This window comes from Hypanus sabinus, chromosome 13 (genome assembly GCF_030144855.1).
Source record: "Hypanus sabinus isolate sHypSab1 chromosome 13, sHypSab1.hap1, whole genome shotgun sequence".
NCBI lineage: Eukaryota > Metazoa > Chordata > Chondrichthyes > Myliobatiformes > Dasyatidae > Hypanus > Hypanus sabinus.
The window spans coordinates 94,385,369-94,413,065 of NC_082718.1; the positions used below are offsets into that span (position 1 = coordinate 94,385,369).

The 27,697-nt window shown below is 41.2% G+C and overlaps 1 protein-coding gene across 3 annotated transcripts in view; it reads right to left on the minus strand.

Moving 5' to 3' along the window:
• si:dkeyp-14d3.1 (transmembrane protein 132C) overlaps window positions 1-27,697 on the minus strand; it is a 1,066,091-nt gene that overhangs the window by 347,883 nt on the left and 690,511 nt on the right. For all 3 annotated transcript variants that reach the window (XM_059988236.1, XM_059988235.1, XM_059988237.1), the window contains one exon: window positions 20,571-20,763. In XM_059988236.1, coding sequence (XP_059844219.1) covers window positions 20,571-20,763 — 193 coding nt within the window. The remainder of the gene's footprint in view (window positions 1-20,570; window positions 20,764-27,697) is intronic.

A 27,697-nucleotide genomic window follows, 5' to 3' on the forward strand; every position in this document is an offset into this window, starting at 1 on the left:
CACACATATATAGCTAGGGCGACTAAGACTTTTGCATTTGTCAATGTGGAGCGGAGGGCAAGTTAGTAAATCTGGTGGGTGCAAAGGATGTTGGAAATGGTGAGGGTGGAGTGCCATGGAAGGGGTATGGGACTGGTGGTAGAGAATGAGTGCCAGGGGCGGGGAGTGGCGCAGGTGTAGGCACACCCAGCCCCGAGACACCAGGCAAGGTCAAATGATTCCAAACAATTGGTTTAATTGATTGTTACAGAAAGTCTCTCCAGTGCTTCCCGCCTTTTTCCTTTTCACAACCATGATTCCCTCCTTCCTGCCCCCCTTTCCCACTCTCAGTCCGCAGTAGAGACCCATGTTAGAATCAGGTTTATTATCACTCACATACATTATGATTTTTTCCGAGGCAACAGCAAAGTGTAATACATAAAATTACCACGATATTGTGCAAAAGTCATAGGCACCCTAGTTATGTATTTGTGCCCAAGACTTTTGCACAGTACCGTGCATTTAGAAGGCTCTTCATCCATCGTCCAGAAGCTGGTTTGATGGAGGAAGCCTCGTGGGGGTATGGCAAGTACAGGTAGATGAATGGCTAGCTCTGGGACATTTAAGGTCAACAATGCAGACCCAAGTTCTGAATGACAATTGTTCAATGTATCAATGAGTCATACATCTTTCAAGCCACAGTACTAACTGGCTTCTCTTTCCAAGCAATAAGGGAAATTTTATACCCAAAATCCATAATTATCCATGTCTCCTGTCATGTTTATGAAATAATTCACAAAGTAACAAACAATTAATGCATACCTGTAACAGTCCTGAGCGGTGCAAGATTCCCTAAGACATAGAACATAATCAAATATATATAGATGAAAAGAGCAGGAACCATTGTTTTAATATAATTTATATTGGCATTCCGAGTTTTAATTATTGTTGCTAATTAAAACATTTGCTCACTGCCATTTATAACGTGTTTTAAATTTTCATTCAATAATGTTGCCAGTACTTTAGATCAATCATCCTACAAGGAAAGATATGACTGATGTATACTGCAAAGCACTGAGCCATAGCAAAGACAAAGGGAAAAGCTAACCAGGGAGAAGCCTACAATTTTCATTTTGAAACACCACTCTTTACTTGCCATGCATTTGTTCATGCTCTCAAATTATTCAGCTGCCGTCCTGCTTATTTCTCTCCAGTTTTACTCTTTAATTTGCTTTGGAGCAATCTGTATGGGGGGGGGGAACTGAGAAGGGCATTGCCTGGAACACCCAGGGTGTGTTACTTTCACATCAAACAGTAAAACCATCTCCAGATGACTCACGCCACAGCCACTAGCAAAGATCAAAGGGAAAACAGTAAACGGTAAACCAAACGGAAAAGAAGGTATGAAATCATAAGGTTTCCATCTCTCAGTGCAACAATTTGAACCATGCTCCAAAGTATTAAACATCAAAGGTTATGGATGATTTGAATGAATTACTTAAGTTTTCAACCCTTTGATCTGCCAGCACCTCCAACACTTGTTAGTGTGTATGGTAGTCTAACATATTTCGGAAAGGACGATTTAGTGCATTGATGATGCCTGCAGAGTTTGGCAGCTGTAATATATAAGGTTATTCCATTGGATGTTTCTTTCATCGAGTAAAATTTTCAAATTTCCATTTACTATCCCTTTATCATTGTCCTAATTAGCTTTGTGCTTGCGGAGAAAGCAGGAATAATAGAAAATTTCAATATATGACAGAAAGTGGCCACTCAGCCCATCAACTCACTGCCAGCTCACAGAACAATCTCAGCCTTCAGTGATTTTCTCGGTAACTTGTTTTCCCTACCTCCCTATCAACTCCTTTCAATTTCTATCACCCCTTGGCGTATTAGGTGTAAATAACCTCACAATGTACGGATTTGGGATGTGGGAGATCTCCCGAGAGTATAAATGAGGTCAGGAGTTTCCGTATTTTTAAGGAGAATTTGGAATCTGGCCACTGATGAGTGTAAAACAGGGGTTCCAAACCTTTAATATGCCATGGACCTTGATGCACCATCAATAACTCACACTGAGACGTAAGGCGAGATATCGGCTTTTATTGACTGGAAGAAGGAACCAGGAGTGAGTGTCTATCATACAATGTCCTGGAGACTGAGGCCGAGCGTCAGGCCTCAGATCTCCTTTATACAGGGGCCTGTGGGAGGAGCCACAGAAGCAGTCAGCAGGGGGCATGTCCCGACAGGCACATAGTTCACCACAGACCTCTACCAAGAACCGAGGAGTCTGTGGACCCCAGGTTGGGAACCCCTGGTTTAAAGGGAAAACGGAGAAAGAAGAGCTCCACATTTTACTGGGATTTCTGTATATGTTGAAAGGAATTCAGGGTTTTAGTGAGTCAGATGCTGAACCTCCAGAGCCACAGGAGAGTCTGCAGATGCTGGAAATCCAGAGCAACACACACAAAGTGCTGGAGGAACTCAACAGGTCAGGCAACATCTATGGAGTAAGATAAACAATCGACTTCTCAGGCTGACACCCTTCAATAAACTGCTGAGTTCCTCAAACATTTTGTGTGTGTTGCTGATCGATCAGAACTTCCAAATAATCAGATAATGGAGAAACGGATTCCTTGGAAGATCTTAAAGTTATGAGGAGAACCATAGAATTGTGTTTCTCTTTCCACAGATGCTTCCTGAAATATTCAGTATTTGCAATATTTTCTGTTTTAATTTCAGGTTTCCTTTATCTGTAGTTTTTGATTTCCTCTTATGTTTTGCCTTTAGGCTGGGCAGGAATAATTAGATTCCTAATTAATGCATGCTTCAGCTCTGCAGATAGAAGGCTATTGACACTATTTTTGGCATTAATTGAAATCGGACCTACCTGAAAGTACTCCAGTGACACCATTCTATACTCCCTGCTTTATTCCAACTCTGGTAACATGATGTACAGTATCAGTAAAATCAATCTAATGTAACAAAGATGTCCAATGTCAAGCACCAACTTTATCAAGGATCAACTTTATCCGCCCTGTATATTTACATGTATTAGGAATTTGCTGTGGTGCTTTGGCATGACATACAACAATAATCAACACTATTCAGCAATTCTAAAGAGTAAAGAATTATATAAAATAAGTTAGAGGTTAAAGCACTGATGTGGATTTGGTTTGGATTGCTGTTGTTGTTAAGCAAACACGAGGAAATCTGCAGATGCTGGAAATTCAAGCAACACACACAAAATGCTGGTGGAATGCAGCAGGCCAGGCAGCATCTATAGGAAGAAGCACTGTCGACATTTCGGGCCGAGACCCTTTGTCAGGACTAGCTGTTGCTGTTGTTGTTACTCACTTTGATTGTCTGCATGATTTGTGTTTTTTTTTGTTTGGGTGTTGGTTTTTATTTCTTTTTAAATTGGGTTATTTTGGATTTCTTGCTTTGGGGCTGCTTGTAAGCAAATAAATCTCAAGGTTGTATCATTTATATATTCTTTGATAATAAATGTACTTTGAAGTGTGCATAATTTTCAAAGTTTTAACAGCTCACCATGACCTTTATTTCTATGACTACATAAACATGTTTGGGGTGTCTAGGGAGGGGTGGCACCTCTGGTCGGGGGCCTGCAGTGCCCTTTTTCAGGGCAACTCGTCCACCTTTGGTCCCCACCTGGTGTTCAGCTCTCACCTGTGGCTCCAAGTAGCTGTAACACGCACAGCGGCCACACCCCGGTAAACCGTCTCGGCAGACGGGCCAAACCGGGCGAGGGTAGCCGACGAGTCTTCGACCCTCGGTGAGGTAGGGGGTCTGCCTATCCCAGCGTGTGAAGTCTGGCCCTGGCAGATTGAGCTGAAGAGGCCGATGGATGGTCCGACAGTCAAGAAGGCGGGTCCAGCAGGTGTTGTGGAGCGCTAAGAGCACGACAAGGCACTTAGGTGTCCTGGTCATCCACTGCAGCAGGAGAAGTCTCCAGCCGTAACGGTTGTCCGTGCCACTGGGTCAAGGTCTCTTCTGCTGAGAGAGTGGAATTGCCCCTGTGTAACGGCTGTTCCACTTAAAACTCCATCACACACAGGTTTCAAGTGTCTTCTTTGAATCCGAAGGACTACCACATACATAAACATGTGAGTTGCCATGACAATAGCTTTTTGAATTTATGTCCAGACCCTAGAATATTGTGTCCAGCAAAATTATGAGTAATATAACAGAATATACAGGATTTTGATAGTTGCATTATGCTTGTCACCATAAGGGAGCCATCTGCTGTTCAGTTAATAATATACAAAACTTTATGTGCAGCATATGACTTTTAAAGCCAATCAAAATACTCTCGTTTCTTCATAGTCATAAAACAAGGTGCTTAACATTCAAGAATATGGAGTAAAAGGGAAGTTACAATGGTGATATGTTAGCAGCAGTGATTAGGAAAGACATTACACAGACAGGCAGAGAGGATAAGGGCAGAATTGTTTTGGTTGGAGTTGAAAAGAAAAGGATATGATCATACAATAGGGGATGTAATATTGCTATCCAAATAGTGAAAGAGAAATAAAGGGCCAGCCTGCAGGGAACTTACAAGCAGACACATAGCATAGTAGATGGTATTGAGTACATTTAAATAGTCCAAATATTGATTGGGACAATGTTGGAGTAAATGGAAAGGAGGGGGAGGAGTTTTCAGAATGTGCGTAGGAGAACATTCTCAGCTATTAAACGCTCACTCCAAGAGGAACATTCTCAGCTATCAAACTCTCAGTCCAAGAAGAACTTTGCCTGGATCTGGTGCTGAGGTTTACTGAAGCTCCAGTTAGGCCACCACAAGAATATCGGTTCCGATCCAAGACTTCAGGAATGATGATAGAAAAATGCAGGACTCTGTTGGAGGGAGGGAGCATGTGGATTTTAGAGTAGGTTAAAAGCTCATCATAACATCATGGGCTAAAGGAACTGTATTGTGCTTCAATGTTCTGTGTTCTGTGTTTGAGGTGCAAAGGTAAAGGACCAGTAATACTGAACAAAGTTGGGTTGGTGAAGCTGGTGTCCCTTCGCTTGAACTAAAGGGAAGTTGAGAGGTGATTTGATAGAGGTGTAGTTTTAAAGACAACATAGAAAAAGTAGACAAAGTAAATCATTTCCCATCAGCAGCCCATCTAATGCCAAACTGTTATACTGCCTAGTCCCATCGACCCTCACCTGGACCATACCACTCCCATTCATGTATTTATCCAGACTCCCCTCAAATGCTGCAATCGAACCTGCATCACCTCTTCCGTGGAGATCCAGGAACCAGAGATTTAATATTTTTTTTAAAAGACACAAATGCGATATAAGCAAGAAAAATTTCACACATGTATTAGCAATGACTGGGAACTTGTTGAGCATGAGAATGTCATGACTGCAAATGAAGTCACCGCAGAGACGCAGATGGTAGATATAAAAGTTTTTATTCGGGTCACACAAGAACTGATAGCCTTTGAGTCACTCAAGAGAGAGGGAGAGAGATTCCTCAATGCAACATTACAGCATAGTTTATATGTTAAAGGTCAAAGGTAACAGGACAATTTCTATAGTTACAATGCCCTTACAAAGCTTCTTTTGGGTTAAATGTAACTTTTCTAGTGCCTGGATCTTCCTACCAACACACCCAAAATGGGTGTAAATTACTCTGGTCACGGAGTCATTTTCATGCAATGGGGAGTAGATTGCATTCATGCATATGCAGACATCTCAAGTCAGTTGACTGTTTCATGGTCTGCAGTTCATTCAAAGATGCTGCTCCAGGAAGAAATCCATGTTCAGATCTGAAGACCGGCTGCCATTGAAATTAGTATCTGCTATATAACATAGCTCCAGAATATGCTCTAACAGAGGCAATCAATAATACGTCAGCTATGTAGTTAGAACAGGGGAACAGAACCGACTAGTCAAGTCAAGTCAAGTCAAGTCACTTCTTATTGTCATTTCGACTATAACTCCTGGTACAGTACATAGTAAAAATGAGACAAAGTTTCATGAGACACAGTACAAAAACTAGACTGAACTACGTAAAAAAACAACACAGAAAAATAACTGCACTAGACTACAGACCTATCCAGGACTGCATAAAGTACACAAAACAGTGCAGGCATTAGAATCAATAATAAACAAGACAACAGGGCAGTAAGGTGTCAGTCTAGGCTTTGGGTGTTGAGGAGTCTGATAGCTTGGGGGAAGAAACTGTTACATAGTCTGGTCATGAGAGCCCGAATGCTTCGGTGCCTTTTCCCAGATGGCAGGAGGGAGAAGAGTTTGTATGAGGGGTGTGTGATGTCCTTCATAATGCTGTTTGCTTTGTGGATGCAGCGTGTAGTGTAAGTATCTGTAATGGTGGTAAGAGATAGCACTATAGCGAATAAGCATGGACTCAATGGGCCAAAAGGCTTCTTTCAATGGTCAAATTACTCTAGTGATTTATGATTTAACATACATAAAATTAAGCATCTCCATTAATAAATTCATGCTTGTGAAAAGTCAAGAATTTTCTTCTAATTTCAAAAGACGGTGTTATGCATGGGATCTTGTCTGAGATTTTCTACAAATCAAAATATACTAGGCCGCTACCACCTACTTACTACCTAGAGGGCAGGGGTGAGGTTCAATCAGATTGAAATTCATGTTTGGCTGCGATTCTTCATCAGGCACTGCACATCGAACCTTTTCTGTCCCTTGCTTTGCCTTTAGATTCAGTGCAGAAATTAATTCAAACACTCTGAATTATTCCGGGGCGAGAAAAGACTACACATCAATCAATGCTCCCACGAACGCTCCTGCTAGGAAAGCAGCAGTTGGACTGTGACAGAGGTAACAAATCACTTAGTATTTAGGGAAGGTAAATTGGTCAATATATACCACAGGTGAAGACATTTTTATCCTCTGTGGCAGCCAAAGACGAAACCAAGTACTGGCATCTCATCAGCAGTTTTATACATTTCCCCAGTCAAATGTATCTCTCAACTCTGCTAGGGAGCTGTTATGACTGAGAAACAACCCACTGCTTCACAAAAATTAATTTCACGCTAAACACAACGCAGCAGGCCTCAGTGCGAAGCATGTAAACATCTGTGGTAAGCCTTGAATGCTTTAATTTATTCAGCTCTACGTGCATAAATAATCCACAATTGCTTAAAATAATTGTGCCATTAATTATTATACACACGCTATCTCAATATGTAAATATTAGCCCTTTGAAACAAGGAGTTATCGATTATTATGAGGGACGACACAACATCTGGTAAAGAGTAGAAATGTGGTTTTGTGCTCTAAATTTAATCTCTGAATACTGGGTGTTCCCAATGTGGAGTATTTGGAAGAGATCTGTAAATATGCCCCGTAAAATCTATAATGACCTCTTGGTGTTGATCAGGGGCTGCTTTTTTTGCACTTTCTTGTAGATGAACAACTTACACATAACATATGATGGTGTCACTACATTACATGAGCATAATTAATTTACAATCCTATACTGTAAGCCACAATGCTTCACCTCTATGAAATGGTATTTCAGATGCATAACACAGTCTATCAACTGGCTCTCACAATAACTTCAGAAGCTTCCTGTCTGTGTTTGGATCTCTGGTCTTATCACAAGTTCTGGATCTGATTCACATGGGAGTTCCTGACTCTGTTCACTGCTGGCCTGTGTTTCTTCTTCTGTTGTTGTAAATATATATTTTATTCAATATAAGACTGTAAGATATAAGAACAGAATTAGGCTATTTGACCCATCGTGTGCTCCGCCATTTCATCATGGATGGTCCATTTCCCTCTCAGCCCCATTCTGAAGCCTTCTTCCATATCCCTTCATAATTAAGAATTTATCTGTCTTAAATATACCCAAAGATTTGGCTGCCAGAGCTGCCTGTAGCAATGAATTCCATGGATTCACTAATCTCTGGCTAAAGAAATTCATCCTCATCTCCATTCGAAATGGCCATTCCTCTATTCTGAGACTGTATTCTCTGGTCGTAGAGTCCCCCACCATAGGAAACATCCTCTCCACATTCACTCTACAGAGGGCTTTCAACATTCAATAGGTTTCAATGAGATCCCCTCTCATTCTTCTGAATTCCAATGAGTACAGGCTCACAGCTATCAAACACTCCTCATATGATAAAACTTTCAATCCCAGAATCATCTTCGTTATTCTCCTTTGAACCCTCTCCAATGTCAGCATATCCTTTCTTAGGGAAGAAGCCCAAAACTGTTCACAATACTCCAAGTGAGGCTTTACCAGTGCCTTATAAAGCCTCACCATTACATCCTTGTTTTTACCGTATATCCTAATCCTTATAAGTTCTGCCATAACTCTGACTATTGTTGTTGGTTGATGTGGCTTCTATTTTTACCACCAGGTCACACAAAATATTATTTATTACTGACTCAGCAGTACCCCACTTCCATGAGTTGTATCTGTAATTCTGAATGTTCTCGTCATCCCATGTTGTCTGAGTTCCTTTTCTTTGCAAGTTCTCAATGATCTCACTTTTGTTTCCTTCCACTCTATCCTCCTAGTTGGCAAGGACTATTCTGTCTCCACTTCAGACTTCCATGATCAGCGGTCAACTTGGAAACTTCTTTTTCAAAAGACACTTCATTTTCTGAATACTGACCTGAAATACAACCCTTCATGGTTTTACCTTGAGAAAGTGCTCATAGACTGTTCTACAGTTGTAAACCTTCACCTACTAGTTGTAAGGTAAGCCCTTGCTCATACCTGCATCAGAACCTTTGTGTGCTAAGCCTAACAGACTGCTAGACCAAACAGCAAACTCTTCTAGCCAGTCAATCTTTGGTCTTTTTGACTGGTCCTTGCCACGTAGCATCAGCGAGGTGGAGATGTTATTACAGCTTCTGTCTGACTTTGGTCTCCCGATAAAGAAGTCAAGCATCCATATACAAAGGGAGTTCTCAAGAAGACCAGGTTTTAAAGCTCGTTGCCTGACAGACAACGCAGGCACACCTCAAGGGTGCGTGTTTCACCCACTGCTCTACTCTTTCTACACTCATGACTGTATGACCAGGCATAGCCCAAACATCATCAATAAATTCGCCGTTGTTGGCAGAATCTAAGATGGCAACAAGGAGGCGGACAGGAGAGAGATAGATTACAAATGCAAGGAAGTCTCCAGATGCTGGAAATCCAAAGCAACGCACACAGAACTCTGGAGGAACTCAGCAGGTCAGGAGGCATCTATGGAAAAGAGTAAACAGCCGACATTTCGGGGTGAGACCTGTCTTCAGGACTGGGAGAGATTGGCTGGTTGAGTTAGTTGCACATTTGTTTAGAAATCCTGTTCTTCTATGGAAGCTTGTATGACGTATGGCTCCGGGTTGTGCTCCCAATGGGTTTTTTTTTGGTTGTCTTTTTTAGTTGGTAGGGGTTCTTTTTTTTCTTTCAAAAAAATATTCTTAATACTTTATTCTCTTATTATTATTGATATATTGCTTAGCTTTGTTAATCAGTTATTTGCTAATTTAATTCTTCATTGTACATAAAGACATATTGACTTGATTACCTTAATGTATTTTTGTTGATCTTCAATAATAATTAATAAAAAAGATTTTAAAAATGAAAATGAAATCCTGTACTTCCTCAGCCCCACACCCCACTGATCCTCACCCCATTTCCAGGAATAACATAGATGTTATACAAGATTTTATCTCCTCCTTCTGAGTAAGCTCGGTACTGTACAGGCTATTGTTCTGCTGAACACAATTCCCCCCTTTGCAAGTGCCATGTGGCCAGCTGCTCTACGTCTGGATTTCAATACCATTGGTACAGGTAATTTCTTCTGACAGATCACCTGCTCATTAATTGTTCAGACCTATTGTGACTGCTTTTGGGTTTGCAGCAAAAATTTGCACTCACGTACAGTAGTGTTGATCTTGTTTCAGAGACACAGCTTTCACTGCTACCTGCTGTACAGTCTATTCTCATTTTCAATGCCATTTTGCAAAAAATGTCAAACAGAAGACTGCGTAAAAACACGTTGGATTGAATCTGTCATTACTTGAGCCACATGCGCCTAGCCTAAAATGCCAGCTTTAAAGATTGCTAAAGTTGCAAGGTTTGTGTAAATCTTTTAAAGAAATAAAAGTTGTCTACATGGACCATAGCAAGGCCTTTGACAAAGCCCCACATGGAGGGGTATTCTGGAAGATTAGAACAGAGGGGTTCTCCGGTGAAGTGGTGAACTGGATAAAAGTCTGGCTTGGTGATATGAGGCAGAGGTTAAGTTGTGAAGAGGTGTTTCCTGATTGGAGGCCTGTGACCTGTGGTGTGCTGCAGTGAATGATTGTTGAGTCCTTTCTTGGTTGCCTTGAGAATAGTTGGCATGATCAGTAAGTCTAATCCTGGTTGTGTAGTAGACAGTGAAATGAATTGTCGAAGGTTACAGAACTAGGAAAGATAGGAGCTAATTCAAACAAATGCTAAGTGATAGGTTTTGGCTATTTAAAACAGGGCAAGACATACACAGTGAATGGCAGGGCTTGTGAGTGTAGTTGAACAGAGAAACCTAGAGGTACAAGTACATAAACACCATAAATTCTGCAGATTCTGGAAATCCAAAGCAACACACAGAAAATGCTGGAGAAAGTGAGCAGCTCAGGCAGTATCTTCACTTGCCCCATCATTGAAATGTTCCCACAACCAATGGACTTACTTTCAAGGACTCTTCACCTCATGTTCTTGATATTTATTGCTTATTTATTTATATGACTGTTTCTTCTTTCTGCATTTGCATTGTTTGTTGTCTTCAGCATTCTGCTTGGGAGCCCTAGTCTGGCAGTCGTTCATTGATATAGTTACTATTCTACGGATTTGTTGAGTATGCCTGCAAGAAAATGAATCTCCAGGTTGCTTATGGTGACGTACTGGAGATGCACTTTGATGATGGAGTTTACTCTGAGCTTTGAACTCTCACAACATCCTGTGCCTGCGCATTTTGTAGGTGACGCACTACCTCAGGAGTTTTGTTCGTGATAAGGGAGCTTCCATCTTCGTGTGCATGCTGAGAGGCCTCCTAGTTCCAAATGAGCACGCCTGACTGCCTATATGGCCCGTGAACATTTCAGTCCCAGTTCTCTTCAAAAACAGAACTGTTTTCTTTTTCTTTATTTTCTAATTCTAGCCAAGGGTCTAAATGGTCTGAAACATTAAATATTGCACTTTCCACAGATATTGCCCAAACTGTTGAGTCCTCCATCATTTTCTATTTTTATCCCAATTCTTTTAACTTATGTCTTATTCTTTTAACAATATTAAAAGCAGCCGTTCAGGCCATAAGATCTATGCTAGCCTACAGGGGAGTAACCTTATCAGTCCCCTATCCCGCGGGGTCCAAGAGCAAGGGAGTACGTGGGGTATGGACGGTTTAAGTGCCGGGCCGGATTGCGAAGGCGAGGGTGTTGGGGCAGGTTCTGGTCACTGCTCTGCCAGGTCCACTCATCTCTGAACTGAGGTTGTGGCCTGAAACTAACTGACCACTATGGAACTGGCTGCACTGACTGCTGACTTACATTAGCGAACGTCAGATCTGAAAGCTATAATATTGCTAAACCTTTATCGCTTGCATGATTTGTTTTCCTCTCTCTCTCTCTCTGCACACTGGGTGTTCGACGGTTTTCTTTTGTTTTAATGGGTTCGACTGGGTTTCTTTGCTTCACAGCTGCCCGTAAGGAGTTGAATCTCAAGGTGGTATAAAGTATACATACTTTGATAATAAATGTACTTTGAACATTGAACTTTAGTTCCATTTTACCCTGCAACTTATTCTCTTTCACACTCCCAAATTAATTTCTCTATGATTCTCTCTGCTGGGGGAGGGGGAGGAATTTGGAGCAGCCAATCAACTTATGAATTCTTTTCAGGGATGTGGGAGGAAACCAGGGCATCCCGAGAGCACCCTTGGGAGATGATGTGCACCAAGGTCAGAGTCAACCCTGAGTCCCTGAAGCTGTGAAACAGCTGCGTTGTCCAGCTCAGTCGAGATTCTAAATATATACCTTACTTTGTGCTCCACGTCAGGTCCTGAATCACATTTTGTTACGGAAGATCAAGCTGTGAGTGGAGCGGGTCTGCACTAAATCTGGTAATACCAAGCCACCTTTTAGGATGAGTCACTGTTCTCTAGATAGGTTCAGTAATTTAAGAGCCAGGATGACTGAGAGTTGATTTCCCCCCACAATTTTCAATGCACGTAAATGTTACAAAATATCAGATCGCATGTGCTTTGCGAGCTTTTAGTGAGCAAAGTCAGGCAGCATCGGTGAAAGAGGTGTTAATATTTTAGATTTAAGCTGACTAATTTGTTAATTATTTCCAACATGTCCTGTTTTTATTTCTGATTTCCTGCATCCATGGTATTTTGCTTTTGTTTTTTTTCGTTGTTTTATTTATTGAAGTAACTTTCCCCTCTCCTAACTAGTGTCTTTCATACGTGAAGCAGCGCTTTGGGATTAATTGTAGGTAAAGTGGCCAGAACCAGGTGTAAGGGGGAGATGTCAGGAGTAAGTTTTTCACACAGAGCGGTGAGTGCGTGGAATGGGCTGCTGGCGATGGTGGTGAAGGCAGAAATGATAGGGTCTTTTAAGTGACCCCTGGATGCATATGTGGAGCTTAGAAAAATAGATGGCTATGGATAAGCAACACACAGAAAATGCTGGTGAAACGCAAGCAGGCCAGGCAGCAAGGAAGAAGCGCAGTCAAAGTTTCGGGCCAAGACCATTCATCAGGACTAACTGAAAGGAAAGATAGAATGGAAAGGGAAAAGCTAAATATATCAGGGATGGGGTAAGAAGGCGAGGAAGGGCCTCAATGGAAACTTCCATTAAACATTGACTTCTCTAACTTCCGTTAATGCCCCTCCTCCCCTTCTTATCCCATCCCTGATATATTTAGCTTTTCCCCCCCTCCCCTTTTTTTTCTCTCTTTCTGCCCGTCACTCTGCCTGTTCTCCATCTCCCTCTGGTGCTCCCCTCCCCCTTTCTTTCTCCCGAGGCCTCCCATCCCATGATCCTTTCCCTTCTCCAGCTCTTTTGCAATCACCTTTCCAGCTCTTAGCTTCACCCCACCCCCTCCGGTCTTCTCCTATCATTTCGGATCTCCCCTTCCCCCTCCTACTTTCAAATCTCTTACTATCTTTCCTTTCAGTTAGTCCTGACGAAGTGTCTCATGGACAGCGCTTCTCCCTATAGATGCTGCATGGCCTGCTGTGTCCCACCAGCATTTTGTGTGTGTTGCTTGAATTTCCAGCATCTGCAGATTTCTTTGGCTACAGGTAAGCCTAGGTGGTTCTAAGGTAAGGACATGTTTGGCACAGCTTTGTGGGCCAAAGGCCTGTATTGTGCTGTAGGTTTTCTATGTTTCTCTGTTTCTAACCAATTTAAGGATCAAATTGAAGCAAACCTGAAGAGTCAAACAATGAATATTAATGCAGATTTAGGCTGGTGGAGGGATTTGTTAATGACATAACACTACCGGGGCAGTGTTAGAGAAGCAAGTGGAGATGAAAGAGATTGAGGTTACTCAACAGGACAAAGAATCTTCTGTTCTCGTAGCCCTTGATAGATAAATTCAAACATCATTTCTAAGGCTTCTCCCTGAGTTAAAATAATTAGAATGATCCTAAAAAGACCACTGGAGCTCTGAGCGAACTCTGCATTAAAAGACTGGAATAGACACCGGGTTTCTATTGAACCAGCCATGTATGATTGAGCCATGATAGGACTATCTCCTGATGTCATATTGTGTGTTAATGCCAACTGAAACTGACTTTGGTGTCAATTTCATTTTAGTGCTGGTGGCCTATCAATGAGAGTCATGGGTTGTTGGCTGCAGACACATTTCTCGTCATACTAATATCTACATGTGAAATCATTCTGGTTTCCAGTCATTGCTACTCTTAATCACAGTCAAACTGCTTCTGGCTAAATTAAAATTTCATTAACAAGTTCATGCACATTACTATTCAACGGCATATTTGTTTAAGCTGCAGTTAGATTTGACTTTTCCCTGAAGATCAGTGAGGGGCTGACAGCCGCGACATGCACAGCTTTGTTGACTCCTTCCTCCGATGTACTTGATACAAGCAACTTCACACACGGCAAAGGGCAGGAGTTAAACTCCGCGGATTTGCTTTCTGCCACCGTTCAGAATAATCAATACTTGCTCCCAGCAATTATTCCAGCAATCTAAAAAACTACAACTGGCAGACATTTCATAACGACAAATAGAATGCTTTGAACCCGAGAATAAGCAATTCTTTCCTAGATCAAAACAAAACAATTGATTTGGATGTCCCCTATACCTCCCCCCCAACCCCGATGACTACTCCCTACCACCCCGGTCCCCCTGTTGCTTTCAGTGGCTGCTAATTAATTTCGGGTATAAACATTTGAGAAATCTAACTTGTCAAGGATTGTTTCAGCAAAGTAAACAGTCACACTGAATGTGGAAAGAATTGTTCTGAGAGAGAGAAAGAAGAATCAAATTGTAATGCTTCCTGCAGGAGCTAAGTGTTAAGAACCACATTCCAAATACAATTGCATTAGCGAGTACTCTTAAGTTCTATTAGAAAATTCTATTATATTATTCCACATATTCCGGGTATTTAAAATATCGAGCTGAGATATCAATGCTGTGTCTCACTGTGCAGTCAATCCGACAAACGGCCTGTTGATTCCCTTTATGGATGTCAGTCAGCCTGTAGGTGGCGCTATCCACATAATATGACATGAGTAATTGAATTTAATGGAAAATCCTCTTAACAATGACATATATTTTGAGAATTTGTGACTATCCTTGTATCTTAATGTTCTGATGCTGGCCTCTCAGATTAAATTGTATAAAACCTGTTGAAACTAAAGCACGACTTGTTGCTTTGGTTCACTCAGACATCACCAAGAGCACGAACCAGTCCAAGTGAAACAAACTGCCTTAAAATCAATACTGATTTTTTGAGTGAAAAAACAAATATTTCTTGGCTGAAGAGCAATGCCCTGCAGAGAAGAGAATAGTGAGCACTAACAACTAATAAATAGGAATATGGATTGTGACAATAGGAGCCATGGACAAAACCTGGAAATAGAGACATGGAATGCAGGAGTGATGATATCCACGTTTCAGTAATTTTGTTAAGTATGTCACAGCATGCACATACTGGCTTTACTGTTAGACCTATGGATAATCATTTTATTCTGTAACCAGGACCTAGTCTGTAACTTTATAGATAATCTTGTCATCTGAGAATATAAAAGCTGTACATACCTAACCTCGGGTAGATCAGCTTTAACTGGTCTCTTGATGTGCATCACTTTTTTTAAAACAAATTGCCCGTTATTTCGAACACCAAACCCTCTGTCCTTTCAGTTTGCTCCTACACCACGTTTTACCAAGTGAAATGCTATTCCTAATTGTTTTGCTTCAACACACAAATACAACTTGATATATTGTCACCCATCGATTTCTAACATGATTTCTGTGCACAGGGTGACATTGCTTCTTATGCAAAGCTTGTTTTCCTGTCCCGAGCACATGCAATGCTCAATCTCTTTTCACTGAGGCCTTGGGCCAATTACTCTGTCCTGATGGATGCATAAGAATTTCTACCTATAAGGAAATTGTGAATCGCTCACAAACACAGATGCTGGAAATCCAGTATCTCTCTCACACACACACGTACACACACACAAAATGCTGGAGGAACTCTGCAGGCCAGGCAGCATCTATGGAAAAAGTAGACAGTCGATGTTTCGGGCCGAGACCCTTCATCAGGACTGGGAAAAAAAAGATGACCATTCCCCCACCTCCTCACTCAGACTTCTCATCTTTATTTCCAGTCCTGACGAAGGATCTCGGCCCAAGACATCGACAGCTCACTCTTTTCCACGGACGCTGCCTGACCTGCTAAGCTCCTCCAGCATTTTGTGTGCGCGTTGCCCGGTAAATGGCTCGTCTGCCAATCAGCGTATTCACTAGTGCAGATTCTCAGTGTTTGGAACTGACCATAGTGAAGAGGGAAAGATTACTGATATAAATATAAGCAATGACCGCAGATGAAAGCAAGTGAGCAAAATAAAAATCGGCCACAGCAACATGCAGGACATTTTATCTGCTTGCATATTTTCAGGGTCCACAGGTAACTACCTAGAAATGGTTGTGATTGTCATCCACTCTAGAAAGTACATCAAATATCAGTTGTAGGAAAGAGCATTGTGCCAATGAATTTTTATGGTGCTTCACAGGAATTCGCCTCCCAAACTCATGGCTTCTGCTATCTGGAATGATTGTCACCATCTAAGACCTCCCCAAACTTCTGTATGCCATGGACCAATACCATGAAGTAAGCGGTCCATGGAGCCCAGGTTCAGAACCCCTGTGTTAAGTCAATCTCTACCTGACCTGGGAATCGGCAGCTGACTGTTCCACTGACATACCTGTCGAGCAGCACCACGAATGAAATGTCAAAGCTCAAGCAAGCAGCTCAGCGGCACCTTCCAGAGTTAATTCACATCGGATGTCAAACACTTCTCGATGTAGATAGTAAAACTTGCAGAACAGAGAACCAAAGAACATTACAGCACAGAAACAGGCCTTTTGGCCCTTCTTGGCTGTGCCGAGCCATTTTTCTGCCTAGTCCCACTGACCTGCACCTGGACCATATCCCTCCAAACCCCTCTCATCCAAGTACCTGTCCAAGTTTTTCTTAAATGTCAAAAGTGAGCCCGCATTCACCACTTCATCTGGCAGCTCATTCCACACTCCCACCACTCTCTTTGTGAAGAAGCCCCCCCCCCACCATATTCCCTTTAAACTTTTCCCCCTTCACTCTTAACCCATTACCTCTGGTTTTTTTCTCCCCTGGCCTCAGTGGAAAAAGTCTGCTTGCATTCATTCTATCTATACCCATCATAATTTTATACACCTCTATCAAATCACCCCTCATTCTTCTACGCTCCAGGGAATAAAGACCTAACCTATTCAACCCTTCTCTGTAACTCAGTTTCTCAAGTCCCAGCAACATCCTTGTAAACCTTCTCTGCATTCTTTCAACCTGATTAATATCCTTCCTGTAATTAGGTGACCAAAACTGCACACAATACTCCAAATTCGGTCTCACCAATGTCTTATACAACCTTACCATTACATTCCAACTCTTATACTCAATATTTTGATTTATAAAGGCCAATGTACCAAAACCTCTCTTTACGACCCTATCTACCTGTGACGCCACTTTTAGGGAATTATGTATCTGTACTCCCAGATCCCTCTGTTCTTCTGCACTCTTCAGTGTCCTACCATTTACCTTGTATGTTCTACCTTGGTTTGACCTTCCAAAGTGCAATACCTCACACTTGTCCGCATTAAACTCCACCTGCCATTTTTCAGCTCATTTGTCCAACTGGTCCAAATCCCTCTGCAAGCTTTGAAAACCTTCTTCACTGTCCACTACACCTCCAATCTTTGTATCATCAGCAAATTTGCTGATCCAATTTGCCACATTATCATCCAGATCATTGATACAGATGAAAAATAACAACGGACCCAGCACTGATCCCTATGGCACACCATTTGTCACAGGCCTCCATTCAGAGAAGCAATCCTCCACTATCACTCTCTGGCTTCTCCCATTGAGCCAATGTCTAATCCAGTTTACTACCTCTCCATGTATACCTAGCGACTGAATCTTCCTAACTAACCTCCCATGCGGGACTTTGTCAAAAGCCTTACTGAAGTCCATATATACAACATCCACTGCCTTCCCTTTATCCACTTTCCTGGTAACTTCCTCAAAAAACTCTAATAGACTGGTTAAACAGTACAGCGTTTAATAGAATTAATAGAATGGTACAACATGAGAATAGGCCCTTCAGCCCATGATGCTGTGCCAAACTAATAAAGTTAATGATGCCTAATTACAGATATCCCTTCAATTTCTGCATATTCACGATCCTGAGTCTCCCAAAAGCTTCTATTGCATTGGTCTACCACTACCGCCAACAGCTCATTCCAGACATACATTAGTCTAAAAAAATTTGCCCCACACTTGCCCCCTCTTTCCTTAATTATATGTCCTCTAGTATTAATTCACACTCTAGGAAAAAATACAGGTATGCATCTCTACAAATTCTATAAACCTCTTTCAGATCTTCCCTCAGCATCCATTGCTCCAGAGAAAATGACACTAGATTGCCCAACCTCTCAAGAGAGAAAAACAATGATATACTGTTAGTTAAAAAAAATGGTTTTTCCGTACAGATTTTGTGAAATGGTCTTTTGATCAATTAAAAGAAACAAATGTCAGAGAGGATTACAAAGGTTTACAGTTCTTAAAGGAGTTGGTAACATCAGTAACCTTGCCAATACAGCAAGTGCTTGTGATAATTAGCTGAAATTTAAGATTTCTTTCTGGCAGCTGTGCTTCGGCATGAGTGATTTGTCACCTGATCAAATGGTTTTGGAACTGCTCCCAAACCTGAGTGCCAGCTTTCTCTGAAATTAAACGAAAAGGCAATCCAGAGTGCACAGAAGTGTTTAAAATGAGGAACCAGAATGATTCATGGAAAGGGCAGGCACCTGAGATGATGGTCCCATTTACGCTGTAAATTGCCCACCAGAGTGACCATATAATCCCCCACATGGGGCTTAACACAAAGGAGAAAACCTGCATGAGAGAATTGCCAGGAAGTGTTTTGCATTTAAATCACTTTGAAGAAGCCACTGCAGAAAACCTGATGATCAAAAGCATTTGGAACGAAAAAGTGTTTTTCTGCAGAATTACCAGAACTGTTTTGCCCTTGTTATCCTTTCACTTGTCATTCACGTATCCATATGCAACAACATGACAGAAAGTACGAATATGATGCCATGATCTCTAAAACGTTGTTTAACAATGCTTAAGAATGCTTGCCTTGTGCTTCTCTAGGAATCTTACCCAAGAATAGGACTGAATTCTTCCACTAGCAAAAGCGCGACGTTCTCGCATATTTAGCGCAAATATAATTTTAGCGAACAGAGAGAAGAGGTGAAGAATTATTGGACTGATCAGGTAGGAACTGAGTAGATTACTGGAAATGTTCTCTGGTAATCTGGAAATTAAGTCCCTTGCTATTAAATAAATGATGTATGAACTCTATTTACCCATGTTAACTCTATTATCTAGAAGACCCCTTCACCAGTCTATCTTCTACCTAATACCCAGTCACAGTGCCTCATATCATTAATAATTTCTGTTATAGTAATATTGGATGACAAATCACCCCAAACCTCAGAGAGTGGGGTGAATGGGTAGGTTGCAGTCGAAGTCAATTGCTTCTCTTGGAGAGAAACTCTCCACTTGTCTAAAGATCTGCTTCCTATACCTGCACCCTACACCTACAACTCAGATCAGTGTTAATGCTGCAGGATTTCATATCATATCCAGAACCCTGAGGAGGAATTGCAAGAAGTGTTTGTTTTGTTACTTTCCAGCTACTTCATTGTCATGGAGAGATAATCACAGAACAGGATTTTTTTTCCCTTAAAAGGCTTAGGACGGGAGCCAAGCAGGAAGGAAACTTATGCAGAAAAACACTTTATAACTTTGTCACTCTTGGCCAATATAGAATGGTAACAGATTTGAGATATTTTAAATTTAATAATCCTTGCTTGTTTCCTTAAAGTTATTATGGCTGGGAGAGATAATGGGGACAAGCTCCTATTACCTATTAAATGCTTCCAATGGTGTGAGTCTCAAATCACCTCTGACAACCAAGTCCAACTCCTGGCCTTCACATGTGGCTTAGCTACAAAGCCCGGCAGAATATTTTCTACTGACAGGAGAAGTGGCAAAGCAGGTTACTGGTGCCTTAAAACCAGTCGCTCCGGGTAGATGGGATTCATCAGCCGTGGTTGGCAGCTCATCTAGGAGAAGGAAAACTGATCTCACACCTCTGCTGCCTTGTGGCTATACCCACTCGTGGGGAAGTCTTGGGGAGTAACTCCGAGGGAAAAATCCGGAGCTGAAGTCCCTAAGGCAGTCCTATGTTGAGTTCAACGCTGGTTGGCATCTCCTGCAACGCTGCTGGTGCCAAACTGTATCGGTCTCTGCCGTTCCTTTGGGTGTGTAGAGAGATGTGCAGAGAGGGGGAGCTTGCTCCATGGGCAACAGCTTGCTTTTCATATTGTATTGCTCACACTTGCATATCTAGACAGCGAGGACACACAACTATGTTCGACACTGACTGAACGTGACCTCACTAATTCTTGCTCAAAACCGACTGCCTTCTTGATCAATTAGTCTGACAGTTATCACAAGTTTAATGTGAGCACTTTTCTTATAACATCTACTGTATATTGATAGAATATGTACACAGATCAAATCCAACAAGTCTGTACTGTTCCATCAAAAAGGATAACAAATAAAGTACAAGCAAGTTATATTATAGGAGAGAATTTGAGGTTGGAAAACTTGCATGAACAACAGCTGACAACCAAAAATCATTAGCAGGAGTGGCTTGCGGTATTAATCAGTTGTATAAGATTTGTCACAAGATCTGAAATCTCTTACCATGGCAAGAGGAACAATTTTGATGATGTCTCTCTGACTGACGTGCAGTTCTGACACGGCTTTGTCCTGGTCTATCTGTGAGGGCTTTCCAGGATACTCCACCTGCCACATGATCCGGCGAGTGACTGATAGACTGCTGAAGTTATCCATTTCAAAGTCCATCTGCATTATTTCATAAGATGCTCCATCAGCTCTGTAAAGAAAAGGAAACTATTTAACATTCTTGAAGTAATTGCTGAACAAGTCATTCCTGCAACAGCACATAACTGATTAATGACTAAATTATCTTCAAAAGTTGATTTACTTCACGTTTTCAAAACACGATGAAAACAATATTTTCACTTGTTTGGAGTTAATTTATTCAAATGCACCACAGTGCGTTAGACTTGTTACTTTTCAACTCGTTGAGGTTTGCATTGCTAAGCCAGAGCAGCTCTGACTGGTTTCGTGACTGTGAGCAACACACACAAAATGCTGGAGGAACTCGGCAGGCCAGGTGGTAGCTACGGAAAAGAGTAAGCAGTAGACATCTCGGCCCGTGACATCAACTGTTTACTCTTTTCCACAGATACTGAGTTCCTCCACCATTTCGTGTGTGTTGCTTTGGATTTCCGGCAAGCTTTCTCGTGTTCGTGTTTGTGTCTGTGTTTGTGTCACTTTCATGAGCTTCAGTTATGAATGTTATTTGCTTACTTTCATTGCTTACATTATTTGTTTTTTCCTTGCACATTGGATGCTTGAAGGTCTTCTTATTTTCTTATCCTATTGGCTTTCTTTGCTTGGTGGCTGCTTGTCAAGCATGGAATCTCAAGGTGGCAGATAGATAGATAGATAGATAGATAGATAGATAGATAGATAGATAGATAGATAGATAGATAGATAGATAGATAGATACTTTATTCATCCCCGAGGGATAGTTAAATAGTTACTAAAGTGCATATAGTACACATATATTGATAACAACCGTACTTTGAACTTCAAACATACTCGAAGTGTTGAGCATCTAAGCAGCCAGTTGGATAGGACTTGAGTGCTTGATCAGGATCTTGGGTATTGCTTGTGCAGGGATTATGTGCTCTCTCTGTGACCAACTGGTATGTGTAATCGCTGCCCAGGCACTACCAAAGCACTTGCTTTCCACAGCTTTTCTCATTTCTTCCCGTAATCCCGAAATGTGGTGGTAGGTTGACTGGCCTTGGTAAATTATATCTCAAAGAAAAGGTTCCCAACCTGGGGCCCCCTGGGGTCCTCTTGCATAATGGCATTGGCCCGTGGCATAAAAAAGGTTGGGAATGCCTGTCTTAAAGAATGCCTAACAGAATAAAATGTGGATTGATAGATAGAAAACAAGTTCAATGGTAAAAGAAAATAAGGACAGAAAATGGATCGCATGAGATTGCTCCCCGGATAGCCATCTTGCCCTGACAGACAGAATAATCTCCTTCTGGATCATTATAAGGACAAGATACTTAAAGCCTTTATGTGCAGATAAAATTCAAAAGAAAGCTTGTGGATATAGATTTATTAAATGTGTAAAACCTGAATGCTTACTTCACTGTTAAAATCCTTGAAGTCACCATGGATTTTGTGAGAGAACGGCAAAATGTTCTCTGATATTCCCATCATGAAACAAATGTTTATGTCAGTATGAGAGAAAGTTAGAAAGGAGCTGACCATGATCATCATCATCGTCATTATGTGCCATATTGTTTTGATGTGGGCGATCATGGTCCTACTGAAGACCATGATTATTCATTGCAAATTTTCTGACAGAACTGGTTTGCTATAGCCTTCTTCTGGACAGTGTCTTTACAAGACAGGTGATCCCAGCCATTATCAATACCCTTCAGGGACCGTCTGCCTGGCATCAGTGGTCACATAACCAGGACTTGTGATCTGCATCAGACGCTCATAGGGCCATCCGCCACCTTCTCCCATGGCTTCATGGGGAGCAGGGTGCTAAGCAGGTGCTACACTTTGCTCAAGGGTGACCTGCAGGCAAGCGGAGGGAAGGAGCACCTTACACCTCCTTAGGTAGAGACGTATCTCCACCCTATCACCCAACCAGGAACAACAGCTTTCTTAAGTTGCAAGGAAATAGGAAGAGAGTGGCTCAATTGATTAAAAAACAGCAAGTAGTAAGAGTTATTATTCATGTAAAGATTCTCGGACAAACTCAAAAATACTTCACACGTAAGTATATTGTGATTTTAAAAATGGAGCCCAGATGCAATATGAATGTCCAGGAATGTATGAATGTATGTCTATATGAAAGCAATGACTCTTCCCCACAGAACAGGCAGAAGCTTTTTCATTTCCTCTAAGGTGAATGTAAAAGAATTGATACAAAACAACTGATAAATGGGACTGCACTGGTCAATGATTTCTTCTTCATGGGTAGTTTCTAGAAAATGTGGATGATTTGCTTTCATTCTTGTTTTGTGGGTTCTGAGGTGACTGATAAGGCCAGAGCGGGATCTGCAGGCTCTTCCACACAGCGGGCAGGAGATGCTTGGTGGAGGTTGTTGAGGCGATGTTCTGCCCCTTCTTGCACTTACCTTGGGCTTTTGTGTGCTCTCAGTGCATGAACTTGAGATTGCCACGGCGTGTTGGTTATGTGTTAGTGTGAAGCAAGCGGTTGCAAGACATTTACTAATTCCGCTGAGGACTAGACGAGCTCATTCCTGATGGCAGGGCTGCCCTAGGGTGAAGGCAAAAGTCCTCTTTCAGTTTGCCCCTCAAGGTGCAGATTTCTGGCTAATTTCCTTAACCCTCTACGAGGAACTGTGATGTTGCAAACACTCTGCAGTTCTTTATTAGTTGTTTTACAGAGCACCAGTACAAGAGAGACCCTGGGCTGCCTGCCACGTCAGTTGTCCACTTATTCCCATTCCTTTACAGGTTCTGTGTGCTCCTATACATAACAGGCCTTGATTAAAAACATCTCATATTTTGTCTCTTCAGGTTACAACCTACCAGCTCAATATCTAACTCTTCAGTTTTAGATAATTCATCTTTTTCTGTCAGCATCCAACCTGGTCATATCTGTCAATCCAGCTGTGACGCTGGCTCAGATTTTTCCTTTCTATTAGCACAGTGTGACCAGATAGCTATCACCCACAACCCTGAAATTAGTCACACATAACCCAGATGAAGGAGTAATATCATCCACTAATTGTCCCATTAACCTATTTGACCTGGTTTCACCCTGTCACAGATGTTTCCTTCTGTTCTTCCCACCACCTTCTCTGCTCCCAACATCTGCTTCTCCTTCCACAGATGCTGCCTGACCTTCTGAGTGTTTCCAACATTTTCTGTTTTTCATTATATTGTTAGGGTGTATTCTGGAGTTAGGTTATATAGCAAATATACCTTCACCAGTAACCAATTGTCAGGCAGGATTGGGAATTGTAGATTGAACTTAAAATGCAATAGTTTCCCTGGATCTGTGGATTAGAGTTGATTGCAAACTAGACAATGCTGATTAACATTCATTTTGGGTGTCCGGAGTATGGGTGCAAAGAAGGAAGCGTTTGAAAACTATATGCAAATCAAAGGAAGCATTGTAGATACATTGTAATCATAGAATTGTCCTGCTGTTACCTTTGATCTTTAGCATATAAAAATATCATGTAATGTTGGTTTGGGGGGGGGGGGGCTTGTCCTCCAAGAATCTCTTAATATGATTCCTGCTGCTCATTTTTGTTGAATAAAAGACTTCTATATCTACTAGCTTCAGAGTTTCTCCAGTGATTTCATTCATGTTACAGCGACATCAGAGCAATAATTAAAATTCATCATATTTCAATCCCTGTAACACGTGTTCAAACATCCTAATGATTGCAGAAGGCGTTATATTTGGGCTAGATCTTCAGCAAATAACTGATCATAGAATAAAACTACAACCTGATTGGTTTAAAGAAAGGTGACATTTTAGTTGAGCACAATCACTAACAATGGCCAGGTATATCAGGATGTACTCAGGAATTGGGAATGTAAAGCCAGAGATTAAACTGTGAAACATGAAGCCTTTCACTGAACTCTTCTTTGGAATATGAGCTGCTCGGTCGACCATCCAAACCTAAATCTGTTTGTGCAAATACATCGGAAGCCTCTATAATTGAGAGGCTAGTGCTTCACTGTTGCGGTGTCAGTCAATGCACCAGATTTGGCAAGCGGTTTCAGTAAACACTAGGATCAGCAGGGATTTACTGGCACTTGGAGAGAAAGATTAGTACTAACCGATGACAGAGCGGGAGAGTTGAAGTGAGAAAGATGGAAATAGATTGCTAAAGGACATCAATAGACTGGCCATTTGGGCAGACAAGTGGCAGTTGTGGTCGTGTTACAGCAAGAACAAAAGGAGACAATGTAGTTGAAGTGGAACTGTTTTTTAAAAGAACATGAGGGAATAGAGGGACCTGGATCTATATCTTGAGAGCTAACACAAGAAACTCAGCAGATGCTGGAAATCCAAAGAAACACTCACAAAATGCTAGAGGAACTCAGCCGGTCAGGCAGCATCAATGGAAATGAATAAACAGTTGATGTTTCAGACTGAGCCCCTTCTTCAGAACTAGAAAGCAAGGGGGAAGACACCAGAATAAAGGATGAGGCAGGGGAGGAGAAGAAGGATCGCTGATTATGTACATTCATATAGGATAGGTGACTATGTAAGCTAAGTAAAATACGTATATTACTAAGTAGGTGGTAACTGGGAATTGTATGTAATTCTAAACACACACCTTAGGATGATAGTAAGATACTAGAAGGGGCACCGAAAACATTTTTTTTTTGACTTGCTTGAAGGATGAAGGATTTCAGCTGAAAGAGCTGAACTAGAAAAGCTGGAGTTGTTCTTGAAGCAAAGAAGCTTCAGAGGAGATTTGATGGAGATGTAAAAGATCAAGACAGCCTTGATGGAAGAAAACCATTCCCTTCAGTGGATGGTTCACGGAGATGGGAGAGGGGCACCAGGCTTGAAGTTTTGGGTAAAGGGTCAAAGTCCATGGAAGTTCAAAGCTCTCAAATATCACTTGGGTCGGCACCAGAGGGAAAATAGTTCAGAGAACTGTACAGAGAGACTAGGAGAATGTTATTGACCAGATTACGCATAAAGTTATCTGACATGGGTCAACCTACCTCCTTCCATGCTGCAACAGTTTAATGCAGAGCATACTTCCACTCTGCTGACCCCCAATGAGGTCCTTCGGTTTCCGTGACCCTAATAAGACCTGATATCAAGATCAAAGTATGGGCCCTGCACATCAATCAGGACAGAATGCATAATGAAAAACTAAAGTGTGCTGTTTACCTAACCTCATGGCTTTTTCTTCCATACTTAAATAGTGTGAACATTAAAGTTTAAAGTAAGTCTATTATCAGAGAAATGTCACCACATATAGCCCTGAGATTCATTTTCTTGCAGCCATACTCAATAAATCCATAATAGAATAATAACCACAAGAGAACCAATGGACGACCACACCAACTTGGGCATGCAACCAGTCTACAAAAGACAACAAACTGCAAATAGAAAAAGAAAGAAATAATAAACAAATAATAAACATATGGAGAACATGAAATGGAGTGTCCTTGAAAGTGAGTCTATAGGTTGTGAGAACATTTCAAAAATGGGATAATTGAAGTTATCTCAGTTGCCAGAAAATAAAGCAGGATTACTTTCTGGTACCTGAGTCTCCCCACTGGAGTATTCTATCCCTGAAAAAAAGTCTGTCTGCTTTTTCCATGATTAATGGTCTAGAGGAAAGCAGAGCTTTGATAACTTGCAATTTCTGAAGTGATACTTCAGTGAGTCATTTTTCATGACAGAAGATGTTTCTCTATTTTCCATTGAACGAGGAATCTTGTCTTCTGAAAATGAGTACAGGCCATCGTCTCCAAGTTCTGGTTACAAAATTACTTGCAAATGTAAAAACAAATTATTATTTTGTGTTGGGTTTCTTTTCTGAATAACCACTTGCATCTATGTACTTCTAAACCACAGTAGTAGAATGGTCCCAGTGATTAACAAGTTATCACCAGCATGTAGACTGTAGTTGGAGGTCAACTCTCCACTGGTGTCACATGAAATTAACTTGTCACAAAAATAAAGTCAGAAAAAGATAGCCTGTCAATACATAAAGCAAAAGAAATGTGGTTAGGAGATTCTAACTTGGCTTGCTGAGAGCAGGTAAACCCAGTTAAAATAGTGCTTTGTATCATCATTGCCTCATTTATGAATAGATTCTGACATACTAATAGGGTAGAGTTTATTAACAATATATGACGTTCTTTGTTTTATGTGATGTACTAATGTGGGGTACCTTGTAAATGACTAACTAATTAATTAAGGAAATAATACTTCTATGTTTTATTCACAGCAAACTATTAAATGGCAATAATGTATATATATATATCGAAGTCTACTAACTTGCTTCAAGGCATGTCCAGCAATCTCAATAACTATGAGAGAGTCAAGTAATTATAAGGCCTATCATGTTGGCTCATCATAAAATGAATTTTCACTCTGTTTATTACCAGTGGCAAGCTCTGTAAAGCACTGACAAATGGAAGCTGAAGACTACACCAACGTTAGTAGAATCTATTTACAGTACATCCTTAGCCATTGGATTAAGTGCCAGTTATCAACTCTGGAAGCAAGGTTTATCTAACAATAACTACCCATGAAGTAAACTACTAAAAACCATGGAAAGGGGGATAGGAGAGGGTATGCATTTCAAGAAGACCCTTCTCATTATAGCGATTTTCCTTTTTTAACCTATCGGTATTCTGTAATAGTTTCGGGACGTCTTTAAGCAAGTCCAGAGAATGGGAATGGGAAGTTTTGGTAGACAAGAATTGGCAATGCTGTTACATTAAATAAGCTTGTAAACAGAACTCCACATAAGACGATGGAGTGGAAAAAAATAATACAAACTACAGTTTCTTATTTCTTAAAAATTGTGCAAGTGTCGACCGCACATAAGTAATTTTTCTCAGGTGATTATACTACAATGCTCACAAATTTTCTGGTAAGTATATAAAAAGACTTTGAATTTCCTTTACATCTTTCATAACCTCAGGATATCCCTAAGTGCTTTACAGCCAATAACATGCCTTTTGAA